We start from the raw sequence: 12,554 nt of genomic DNA on the forward strand, positions 1-12,554 counted from the left end.
GATGTTTTAAAGTCATCATCTCTAAAAACAGGACCTTTGGTGATGCTAGTCAAATCCATACCTAATAAAAAAAAATAAATGACCTTCCTGCTACCACTCAGGCACCTCACACAAGTCACTAAACACAGCGGTGCAGGAAACCAAAAACCATGCCCAAAAAATAGCCAAACATTTTTTTTTAATGCAGATTTGCCGAAACACAGCATTGTACAAACACTCGCAGGGTTGTTGGTTTGTTGGTTTGTTATGATCCCGATTAACTTCTGCAGAACATCAGATTTATCATGTTCAATCGGGCTTAAGTAATAAAACTAATCTGATTACCTGTAAGTGTCAGACCATTACTTGACCTTTGGGTTTGGCACCTCTGAGTTGGAGCCGAACAAATGTTTCTTACCTGACATGCCACCATAACACAATACAGGGGTCCTGAAATGTGTTCATTTATTCATAAGGAGGAAATATGGCAGAATAGCCCTAATGTCTGGGTTGGAGAAAATGACCGTATTGGGCAGTGGCGGGATCACTGCTATCACTCCACTCTGATTATCAGAGTCTGATAGCTCTCTCTCTCTCTCTCTCTCTCTCTCTCTCTCTCTCTCTCTCTCTCTCTCTCTCTCTCTTCCTCGCTTTGGTTTAGGTTTCGTTTCCCAGCGCGGCGCTGTGTCATGACACACCCGCTGCTTTTGACAAATTGTACAAGATGGCGAGGCAGGCTCCGGCTGGGATTCCAGTCAGCACGGTAAGTTGCCTCGAATTGTCGATTTTATTTACTTGCTTATTTAATTGATCGGTTTCGGTTCTATGACGCAGTGTTTTTGCCTGACGCGAACACTTACGCGCCCTTTCCCCAAGCTACCCTAAGCTTGTTGTTTGTCGTTCAAATTAATTTTCGGCGCGTTGTATCTGTCCCCCTCCCCCCCTTTGACATGGCCAATAGCGCGGCTTTTCACGTTACACTTGCACGGTTACGGTTTGGCCCCAATCCGGTAGGCGTGACAACAAATGATAAACAAACTCTGAGTCAAGACTGTTTCATAAGTTTTCACATTTTTTCCGGTGCATTTTCTGTATTTATTTTTAATATTTTTTCAGTTTATTTTTTGTATTTGTTTTTTTTAAATATTTTTTCCAGTACATTTTCTATATTTGTTTTAGCTTTTTGCATGATCTCACGAAACTTTCACCGTTTACCCTTTTGTAAGTTGAGGGTCTTCTTATGTAAAGCCCACAAGCAAAGCCTATGTTGAACTTACTGCTGTGTTCGCACTGTACGAGTTGCAAACAGTGCAATGCATGGTGTTGGATTAGAGAATTTCCTTGTGTCGTGCTGCTGATCCGCGTGTTCGTTGAATGAAGTCTCAGGAGAAGAATGCCAATTTAAATATATCTTTAGTAAATAAACAATTCAGGATACAAATATACAGAGCTCTGGGCCGAGTTCAAAACCCTAGCAACAACAAAGTATTGTCAGGGCATGAAGTCTGACTGCTATCTGTCCCTTGACCCAGTCCTTTTATCCAAAAGAAAACATGCAGATGCTCCCAGATGTTGTCCTCCTCTGACTGGCTGCCTGGTCTCCAGACCCCAGCCTCATTGAATGTTGAGGCAGCATTTGATCCAAGTCTCTGTTTACTGATTGCAACAGCAAACAAGTCCTTATAATGATCCAACATTGGTTCCAGCGTGACCTGTTGAAATAATACAGTGCACGACATGCCTGAGGTCACAGGTTCCTCTCCCCCGTGCCTCCGATGGATCATGAGCTCTCCCCCCTGTAAATGACCGGGCTATAAGGTTTTATGATGGTTGCAAAGTCAGCTAGCTCTCTGTCCATCCTCTGGTCCCCCAGGGTCACCAGTTTGTGAGGGATGTTCTTCCCTTTGTTCTTTCTTGAGCTCTTTGTGTGACTCCTGCAACAATGCCTTTTTCCTATGAGTAGGTCAGCCAAATGATTTAAACAGTTCTATATTAATAATCATGTTATTATAAACAAACATCTAAACTAATTATATTATTCAACACAAACATCTACACTAAATATATGATTCCAACAATGGCCGTCTTGTAAGTTAGGTAACTCTTTCTGTAGATGTGTTGTCTCAGCAAACCACAAGTGAAGTTCACGTCTGCTGCTCCAAGAGTTCTGAATTATGCAACCCCCCCCCCCCATAGGCGACGAGATATGCTTTCTTGTTGAGATTGATGTGAGCAGTAGGATCAGTGTGCTGTTGCAGCGCCCTGGATATTACGTTGCATTTGGCCCCAGTGTCAATCTTCACGCTTATCACAATCTTCACTGCCCTTACGTGCCGTGGGGGTTCAGGAGCTGTGCTGGTCTAATGGCGGTAGATGGTTTTCCCCATCTGCAGCATCTTGAGAAGTGGTTGAGTTTCCAATAATGTTATGTGTTATTGTCCTTACGTTATTCGGTCAACGTCTTTTCATATCTAAAAACAAAACCAGCGAACGTCATAACGACTTGTTTTCGCTTTTCCTCGCACGCAGCTTAATCCCAAGTTCCTCCACTCCAATTCCACCAGCCACACCTGGCCGTTCGGCGCCATCGCTGAACTCATAGGTGAGTCATAATTGTGTTGTGTTGTGATTGCATAACATGTCGTGTTTGCGCATGTCCTTGTTTGCCTTTATTAATCCAACAGTGGGGAAATTTGCATATCTACAGCAACAATATAGTGCAAAGAGAAGGAAAATTATATTAATTAAAAATAAATATTTATAGAGTAATATTTGCTCCTGGATGGAGTCCAGTGGACAGTCCAGGGGCCGTTGCACGAAAGTAGGATTCCGTCATCCGAGATGAGTAAGTAAGCCGCGCTCAACCAATTCACAACACGTGTGCCCAGGCTTAAGCGGTTTCACTAAAACACATCCAGGATGAGAGCACACGGATTCATCAAGCCAGGTGAACCCTATCCTGGATAAGTGCGCGCACGCGGCTTCCTCAGATAGACCCCCGTTATCGAGCTCAGAATCAAGGATTCGCCATGACAACGAGAGCGGCGTCCTTTTCCCATCCGAGGCGGAAATCCTCATGGAGGCTTATGAGGAAGTAAAAGAAGAAATACAGAAGAAAGGCAACACCACCGCAGCGTTAAAACAGAGAGAAAAGCGTGGCAAAGTATCGCAGACCGTCTGAATGTGTAGGAAGTGCACAAATACAACTTGCTCCTCCGCTGGAACAATTGCAATTACGATCATAACAGTTAATAATAATAATCATATCCGAAAATGAAGTCGTACTTCGATTTCGAACCAGTTGAAATTGTAGGCGTAATTTATTGCAGATGTGAGTGAAATTGCGTAAATGAACAAAAACCCTAACAATTTTAATAAATCGACGACTTCAACTGAATGTCCGTTTTAGCTTAAAAAATAGTTCCGCGATAAAATACAAGAACATTCTGCAAAATGGTAACCCTAACTAATATTTAAGATACACAAGTGTACATTGTATGCAGAAGGTGCCTGCTCACCTTTTGTTTTAGCATCATTTGGTGCCCACACAAAATTTAATTTGGACTCAGATGCTGTGTATGGAGAGAGCCATCCTCGCAACATAGTGGGAATTGATGGAAGGAAATTCCCATTATGCAAAATTCCCACTGTGCTAATTGTCACGGGTTAACAGAACTCATAAGTTATCAGACGTGTATGCCCAACATCTACAGCAGCAAATACAACTGGCTGATTTGGGCATACAATACAAGAAGGTCAAGACTGCAGACATTTTATAAGAGTCCGAAATAAAAAGGAAAACAATAAGAAAACTCAACCTTGAAATGGAGAGAAAAAAAAACAACAACAACAAAAAAAACTTGAATTCGAGCTGAGTCACGCTTTCAATGCACACTGTATGCTGACTGGAACAAAAATGTAATACTACTTCTACTTTCCTCTCCCAGCTCCAAGAACATGACACATCTTAAAGGAAATAAAGGTCAATTGAATTATGATGGTGTCTGTTTGTTTCATACATGCACCTTTGGACCTAAAAAGAGATGAACGTTTTTTTTTATCTGTAATCCTACCTTGGTGCAGTGATTGGTTGGAAGTTGAAACTCAGGCATCATTCATAAGGTTAGAAAAAATCCACTTAATGTACCATGAAATTCAACTTCTCAGAAATATTAAAACACTTTTTGTTAATAAAAAGTGAGAAGAGGGAACAGTTGAAATATCTATTCTTTAAGGTAGTAGATATCACAATGACATTGATTTGAAAAAAAAAGTCCAGTGATAATAAACGAACGATTTGCAGCTTGTGAGGTGTAAATAGAAACCTCAATAAATGTGGCAAGACGCAAAGGGCCTGGGCAGGCTTCAAACCCCAGACTCCCAGGTGATAGTCATGCGCACTAACCATTTGGCCAAGTAGCCAGGGTGCATGATCAATTGGAGGCATAGTAACAGGACCGTCAACTGTCACAAAAAGAACCTTATGTTACTCTTTGATGTGTATACATGTTTATATGGGATGTGTATTTTTATATATGATGCGTGGTAAAGTATAAATTATGTAACAAATTATCAAATGATTGCAACATTATCTCAACTAATTTCTCTATAATGATTGAAATGAAATGATTCCAAAAGTTGAAATAATATAATTAAATTATTCCAAACGTTGAAATAATGCCAGTGAGTCTAGTTGAATGTGATAACAATGTGCAGTGTTGAGTGGAATAACTATTGGTTTCCGTTGGTGGTGATTGTTTACTGAAATACAGGGTGAGATTAAATAGATCCTGGAATTTAGCCTGGTCACGGATAAGTTCCAACATATCCCAGCTTAATCCCTTATCCTAGTTTTGTGCAACGGGCCCCAGGCTTCCCTGTCTGTTGAAAGGTTCCTCACAACTGCGTCAGAATAAATAGGGTTAATGGTCACATGGAGAAATGTTTGTATGGGGATGATCACAAGAAATATATCATGTGTTGTGTGGAGCTGCATACAAACCCTTTCCTAACCCCTTGACCTTCATATCACATATGTACTCAACCTACATATTATGTAACTTTATTTTTATGGTTTTCTTTGGGTTTTTTTTATGATTACATTTATGTGATGTCATCAAATTTTGACAGGTTTGGGTATCTAGTACTCACACAGCTTGCTGCTGCTTTCATTGTGTAATGCATATCAGTGGCTGAATTGCTTTGGTCAAAATGTTGTTAAAACGTGTGTCTTTTGCCAGACAATGCCTACGATCCTGATGTCAATGCCAAGCAGTTCTGGATTGATCAGACTGTGATCAAAAACGAGGAGTGCCTCACCTTTATGGATAATGGAAACGGAATGGACTATGATACGATGCACAAGATGCTCAGGTAGCCACGCCCCCACACAATAGACAGTACTGTGATTGACATGTTCACAAGGGAATTCTTTTTCTCTCCTCAAGCTTTGGTTACAGTGATAAGGTGGCCAAGGCTGGCAAGGCACCCATTGGCATGTATGGCAATGGTTTCAAGTCTGGATCGATGCGTCTTGGCAAAGACGCTATCGTCTTCTCCAGGTCCAAGAGTGTTCGCTGCGTTGGGATGCTTTCACAGACGTACCTGCAGGAGATTCAGACCGAGCAAATAGTCGTACCTATTGTCTGTTTTGAAAAAAGTGGATCTAATAAATATATCCTTTACAGACAGTGGAATAGCACAGCGTGTGCAGATAAAAAGCATACATGTAAAAGGTTTAGATATGTTACTATGATGCTGCCTTTTATTTTTGCTCATATTTTTAATTCAAGCAGTCCTTAACCTCAACTTCACTTACCGTAAGTGACGAGGACAAAGTCAGTCTGCAGGACATTCTGCGCTATTCTCTTTTTAAGACGCAGGAAGAGCTGCTTGCTGAAATAGACGCCATCACTTTCCTTCCTGGAAAGAACACCGGCACACGGATCATCATCTGGAATCTCCGCAGGTCCGTCCACTCTCCACTCCCAGCAGCAGTTGTTGCATTTGTTGTTTGAAGTAGTTTTTTCACAAAGTTTTTCTTTGTTTTTTACTCTATCTAGTCCATCTGTTGGGACCTCAGAGTTTGATTTTGAGACGGATCGATATGACATCAGACTTCTGCGAGATGTCCATGGGGACACAAATGACAATTCTCAATCTCCGGCGGTCAAATCAAACGTCCCTGACATGGTTCACTCACTGCGGGTAGGAAACTGCAATGCTTGTGTGTTCAAATTCTCCTTAGGTGTTTTATGATGCCAAGGTTTTGTTTTATGTCTCCATGTTTCCACTTTTATGAACTCCTCTTCACCGTCTCATGATCTCCTTTTTTGCTTTGCAGGCATATTGCAGGATTCTTTATTTGAAACCTCGCATGCAGATCATCATCCGTGGCCAAAATGTGAAATCTGAGCTCATCGCTAAGAGTCTGGCCCACACCAGAAAAGACAATTACAAACCTCTTTTCCTTGTATCCTATCACTGGTGGTCTCCCTCAGCTAAACAATTGTATTGTCATTTGTCTTTTTTCTGTTTTTAAACTTGGGTCCATCCTGACATTTACTCTCCTCAACCATTGGAGCAGAAAAAGCCTGTACCCATCACTTTTGGTTACAACACCAGAAGTAAAGAGCAATATGGTGTCATGATGTACCACAAGAATCGTCTCATCAAAGCCTATGAACGTGTGGGCTGCCAGCTTCGGGTAAGATGCCATGCTGGCAAGTGGCTTCATTGACTGCACTTCCAAACGCAGCATCTTCTAAACTTCTCCTGCCAGTGTTTTTACGAGTCTTTTGTCTTGTACAGGCCGTCAGCAAAGGTGTTGGTGTCATTGCAGTCATTGAGTGTGACTTTCTTGATCCTACACACAACAAGCAAGATTTTCTAGAGTCAGATAAGTACAGGTAATAGCATCCAGGTTTAATTTACACCAGTGTGATTATTGTATCTAAACAAATGCCTCATGAAATTCATTATTTCCGCAGGAGAACAATGAACAATATAGGGGTTAAACTGGAGGAATACTGGGAAGAAATCCGGTACAAGAAAAAGAACGAAAATCCAAACAGCAAACCCGTTGAAGAGACCATGTTTGTCTTCTTTTTTTTTTTACATACACAACATCTGATTGCTAGATTTCTACTTTAACATGTTTGATATGTAGCTGCTCTGATTCCTGTCCTGGAATGTCTTCAGAGAAAGACCAGACCAGACCTGGGTACACTGTGACAGCTGTCAGAAATGGCGCAAACTCCCTGATGGTGTTGACAGTAAGAAACTACCAGATAAGTGGTACTGCCATTTGAACCCAGATCCTCAGTTCAGGTAAATAGAAAGCACTGCTGCAAGCATTATCATGTGAGAGGATGACACACAGACAGTAATGCCATTTGTCTGACTTGCACTTACAGAAAATGTGAGGTTGAGGAAGAGCCTGAAGATTTAGAGGATGAGCAGCCTTACCACAAGACCTACAAACAACAGTGAGTCTGCCCTTATTGACTTTTGCTCAAGTTCAAGCCAAGTTGAATATTTAGGGCCAGATCCACAAAGCGATTGCCCGGCTTATGCACCACTGCGTCGTATCCACAGAGAGCATGTAAAGTTGAAAAGTGGCGAGGTGCAGGTAGCAGCAGGGCCGCACCAGACTTATTTGAATTTATTTAAATTAGTCTAAATGACATCCTCTTCTATGCCAAACAAGTCTCCTGCGAAGCAGCGCCTGATCCACAAAAATACTTTGCACTCATGTCCGCACGCAGTTTGACCGACGTCAACAGCAACAAAAGTAAAGAATTCCATTTCGTTGGAAATTCAACATCTGATGATTGAGGTTTGCACCAACATTACAAAATCGAACAATCTAGGGCGCAACGTCGCCGCAAAATGCACCATAATTTACCGCTGCGCTCTATTCTTTGTGGGTCTGGTCCCTATATCTGTTAACTGTGCATTGTACACAAAACTCAACATCTGTTTGATTTACTTCTTCAGACAAAAGAAAAGTAAAAAGAAGAAACAAGAAACGGTAAAAATCTATGTCTGCCATAATTGCACCTTTTGTTTCAGTTTTTTTTCGCTGTCGGTAATTGCCTATTTCACATTTTTTTGTTTTCATACATTTATTTATTTTGAGTTTTAACACTTGCTCTTCTCTGACTTTTATCTCCAGGAAGAACCAAATAATTTCGAGCAGGTATTTCAAAAAGTTGCTGAGGCAAACAAGACTTTGGACAGGCACTACAGCAGTCTGAGAAAGAAGCTGTTTGAAAAGGTGTTACTTGTTGGGCAAAGAGCAAACACTAAGGGGCCGTTTACACGAATACGGTTTCTCTGAAAACGCACAAATATTTATGCGGTTCGGCCTTGCGTTTACCCGAAGCTGGCGTTTTCGCTGTAACCGCGCAGACTGAAACCGCGCAGACTGAAACCGCACTTTTTCGAAAATGCTCCTCAGGGTGGATTTTTTTAATTTATGTTTTTTAACACCGCCTTGCCTGGATTCTTGTAAACGCCGAAACCCATCTTTTTTGGAAACGCTGATGTCACAGCCCTAAACCCCCCCCCTGCATCCTGAGCGGCCGTGAGGTGCAGACGACCACTCACAACAACCACGTCGAGCAACGGACTTCCTGCTACTAATGACCAGCCCGCAGTCTTCCCATTAACTTCCACTACAACAAAGCGCAAACAATACTGAACAATAACACATGGTGCTCGTGGATCGATTGTGGATTATGTGCATAGTGAACATAAACACAATGAAAGCGATTTGTAAACTTCCTGTTTTACTTTTTATTGATTTTCTTTTGGGTCGGGCAGACTGGGATATTGAGGCAGGAAACCTAGATGACAAAAAAAGTTAGCAAACTTTTACTGGCCCGACTCCCAGTCAACCTTAACATGAAGCATTTAAGGCTTTGTGTTTTTAAGTAACTCAAAGCAGAAGTTCAACTCTGTCGTTAATCAACACCATCTTTTCACCAGCGATCTTTCTTTCTGTTCTCTGTGGTGCCAATGCTCTTCGTTAAACACGGCATGCTTCAGGTGTTCTTCTTTTGCCTTCAGGGAGTAAACCTACGGTGCCACACCAGGCCTGGCATAAGTACTACATCGTGTTCAGTCGTACACGTATCTGTGTAAACGGGAATTTTTTTGAATACAGCTTCGTGTACACATGGTTTTTTTTTCGAGTGCAGTTTCGAAAATATGCAGTTTCTAAAAAATCTGTCTCCATGTAAGCGACCCCTAAATCAGAGTGTTTGTTAAATTACCATAAGTTGTGACAAATACGTCAGCATTAGTGGATGTGGTGGGATTTTAGTATCAAGTACAAATTTTAAGCCGTTTGTCTGTCAATGACATGATCCGTGGCTTTTTGTTCACAGCCTGTCATTTCCCCAAGAACTCCCACAACAAACGCCACCAAACTGGTGGAAAAGGAAACGATCAGTGGCGGATCTCCCGGTTCTGTTTTGTCACCTGCTTTAAATGCCGGTAAGACGATTTGGGAAATAGAAAATCATTCAAAAAAAATTCTTAAAAAGATGTTTTAAAAATGTCTGTTTTTGTAGTTTGTCGCCCAGGCAGTGAGGATTTTTTTCCTGTCATTACCGACATCCGCTCACTGGCAACACCTCCGCATGGGTAAGTTTTGGTGTTGTTGTCGATCCTAGACAGTATTTTCCCTGGTCCCAACAAACGTATTCTGAACCGTGCGTGCGCTTTTCAGGCTGAAAAGACCGCAGACAGACAAAACACTGACATCAAGCAAAAAACCTAAAGTTGTGGCTTGTCCAGAGGCTTCTGTACCAGAGAAGGCCGCTGATGTGAATCCACAAGGGCCAGACTCAGATATTAACAAACAGGAGGAAGAGAAAAAGGAAAGTCAAATCTGCATGCAAATGGAGCACGGCGACAGTGAGGACGCAGCTAGTGACCCTGCAGAGTCGAACGCAGGGGTTGAAAACGCAACCACCCAGACTGACATCAGAGTGAAGCTGGAGAACCTAAGTCAAATTGAAAATGATGTGATGGCGGCACAGATGTTCAGACCGCGGAGTATAGATCTGCCCCTTAATTTTTCTCCCCACCAAATACTTGAAAAAGAGAGAATCAAAAAGGAAATGGCCCCTCCTCCTCTTTGTCCGCCTCTTCCTCATGGTGAAGACGAGCGGAGACATTCCAGCATCTGTAGTCGCGTCCATCCCTCTGTGTCTGAGATACAACAACTCCAAGGGCAAGTGGAGGAACTGACCAAAGAGAGGAACTCCCTTCAGGAGCAGGTCCAAATGCTCACCAGCCAACTGCAGGAGGCACAGGCCAGATCGCAGGCGGTGCCCGAGCCCGCCGTGGAACAGCATTGTTCTAGCCCAGAGGAGGGGCTTGACTACAAGAGCCTGTTTGAGAAAGCCCAACTGCGAGTGGATGAGTTGTTGAAGGACAAAGAGGCACTGCAGGCGGCCGCAGAGAGCAAACCCAGAGAGGTCCAATGCCAAGAAGAGGGCGGCGAGAATGCCTCGATGCAGTTTGACGGCCTGCTTACCGAAGTGGATGAATGCAGAATTGAAAGGGACAAAGTTCTCTCAGAGGTACATCAGTGACTTTTCTGTTTGTTTTTTGCGGGCTTTTCGTGCAGAACTTACCCTTCACATTTCCCTACAGAAAAAGTAAAGTTCCGTGTTGACCTGGATATTTTAAGCCCTGCGCCTATTTAATTTTTAATTTCTTGGTTTCCAGTGTGAACAGCTCAGGCTCAAGCTGAAGCAGGCCGAGGATGCACAAAATGGCGCTGCTGTGTCTCCTCATGCAGGTCCAGGGAAGGCTGAGATGCCTGCAGAATCTCTCTCCCAAAGGTTGGGTTTTTGAAAAGCACACATCAACTTAATACACACATGCACAAACTGAATCAAAGGAGCAGATCAGCAAAACTACAACGTTGATCTGATTTTTTTCTCTATTTTTTCCCCGCTGTTCTCTGTTTCGCCAAGTTTGCGTGAGCTTCGGAAGAACGTGGCGCACCTCCTGATCAGACACGTGCCTGCGTTGGAACTGGACCAAGTCAATTATGACTGCAATGTAATTGATGAGATCTTGGAACAGTGTCTTGGAAATCTGTAGTTTGCCAAACCAACTGGTCTTATGTAGATTCATAGGGGTTACAGAGATTTTTTTGGACATAAAGATGTTCTTGGAGCAATGGGAGCTTTGCTGCATATAATCATAACCGAGGATGCGCTGCTGTACCATATCAATTTTTGCATTTTAATTGTCATTTAATTACTTTAAAGTACCTCTAACTAGTATGTAGAAATTTGCCATAATAATGCATTGCATGGTACTTAAATCCGCCCCAAACCCTGAAAGAGATTGACAGAGGAATCAATGTTTTAGTATCAGAAAAAAATGTTGAATGAAGAAATGTTTTCTGTAGATGTTATTCATGACATCACATCATGTCAGTAGACATCTTTGTATAATGTCCATGTGTGCCCTATGTGCCCATCCTGATGCTCTCCGGTCCTCCTCCTAAGTTGCTCTGTGGATTGTTATATCTGAAATATGGTTATGGTAAAATTGTTTTTACTTATGTTTTGTTTGTTTCACCTTTTTGTTTTTAAAGTAAGCTTTTTAGGTGTTGTCCCTCTGTCATTTCGACTTTGCCTGTGTCATTGCCATTGAAGTTCTTCCAAACTGGGACAATAAATGTACTGGATTTATATAGGTTTTAAAAATAAAAAAAATCTTGGCTCTCATTTGGAAAAACGAGAAGTGCTGTGCATATTCTGTTATCTCCGAAAATGTCACCAAAAAGTGGTGCAAAGTGATGAATATATTAAGTATTTTTAATGACAAGTACGTTTTTTTATGAATACAAGTATAACTGGTTTGTTGAATTCTAATGTACTAATGTAAATCAAATGTAAACTGCACGTTCAGAATTCTGTTGAAAAAAATGATGAAAAAAATGACTTAAAGCTTAACTGCGTCTTAATTACTACTGTTCAGTTGTTCATGTCATCTTGCATTCTAGTGTGCTTTTACAAAAGGTTTTGGTTTTTTTTTTCATAATCAGCGCTCATTGTTTAAGCCACGTTTCACAATATACGTTTCTTTTCTATTTGTTTTCTTACAAATATATCTATATTTTTCCCAACTTGACTCTGATTTAAGTTTTTTGTTTGTTTGTTTGTTGTTGTTGTTTTTGGATTAGCTTTTCTTGTGAATTGCTCTTGTTATTAATTACTATTCCAGCAGTTTTACTTATACTTAAACTAAACTGAACTTGGACACATCGAGACTTGGTCTTGTATTGTGCACATTTGGCCTTTTTTAAGAAGAAAAGATTTGCATGATGTCCCAGTCTGCAAACAGTTTATTATGTACAACAGTTTAGTATATAATAATCTCTTGCAAAAAAATATAAAATAGACAAATTAAATCTAGCATTAGTTATGACATGGTTTCTGTTATGCTACCTTAACGGAAAACTTAAAAATATACATATTTTTTTTAAAGTGCTCTGTGATTTATTCACTTCCCAACATATTACAATAAAACACGTGTTTCCT

General features: G+C 41.3%; 1 protein-coding gene and 1 long non-coding RNA gene across 2 annotated transcripts; both read left to right on the forward strand.

The window, feature by feature from the left end:
• Positions 1-630: 630 nt before the first annotated feature.
• morc3a (MORC family CW-type zinc finger 3a) lies at positions 631-12,331 on the forward strand. The gene is made up of 19 exons (XM_076039942.1): positions 631-742; positions 2,509-2,581; positions 5,220-5,352; positions 5,427-5,653; positions 5,794-5,947; positions 6,042-6,186; positions 6,323-6,451; positions 6,566-6,685; positions 6,790-6,887; positions 6,969-7,073; positions 7,180-7,308; positions 7,395-7,466; positions 7,978-8,011; positions 8,156-8,257; positions 9,372-9,480; positions 9,558-9,630; positions 9,716-10,574; positions 10,723-10,838; positions 10,974-12,331. The coding sequence occupies exons 1-19, from the start codon at positions 704-706 to the stop codon at positions 11,101-11,103; spliced, it is 2,847 nt and encodes a 948-aa protein (XP_075896057.1). The 5' UTR covers positions 631-703; the 3' UTR covers positions 11,104-12,331.
• Positions 3,673-3,974, forward strand: LOC142897701 (uncharacterized). Its single transcript, XR_012928479.1, has 2 exons — positions 3,673-3,734; positions 3,927-3,974. It is a non-coding gene; the product is annotated as an uncharacterized LOC142897701 (long non-coding RNA).
• Positions 12,332-12,554: the final 223 nt, after the last annotated feature.

The sequence above is a fragment of the Nelusetta ayraudi genome, unplaced genomic scaffold, assembly GCF_046127955.1.
Source record: "Nelusetta ayraudi isolate G7.1 ecotype Tasmania unplaced genomic scaffold, CSIRO-AGI_Nayr_v1 ptg000060l, whole genome shotgun sequence".
Lineage (NCBI taxonomy): Eukaryota > Metazoa > Chordata > Actinopteri > Tetraodontiformes > Monacanthidae > Nelusetta > Nelusetta ayraudi.

What these genes read in the sequence shown, in the direction of transcription:
- morc3a (XM_076039942.1), top strand. Translation starts at nt 704, where the DNA reads ATGGCGAGGCAGGCTCCGGCTGGGATTCCAGTCAGCACG. An exon ending in AACCCAGATCCTCAGTTCAG is followed by an intron (nt 7,309 to 7,394) that starts GTAAATAGAAAG and finishes TTGCACTTACAG; the next exon opens with AAAATGTGAGGTTGAGGAAG. An exon ending in GAAAGAAGCTGTTTGAAAAG is followed by an intron (nt 8,258 to 9,371) that starts GTGTTACTTGTT and finishes TTTTGTTCACAG; the next exon opens with CCTGTCATTTCCCCAAGAAC.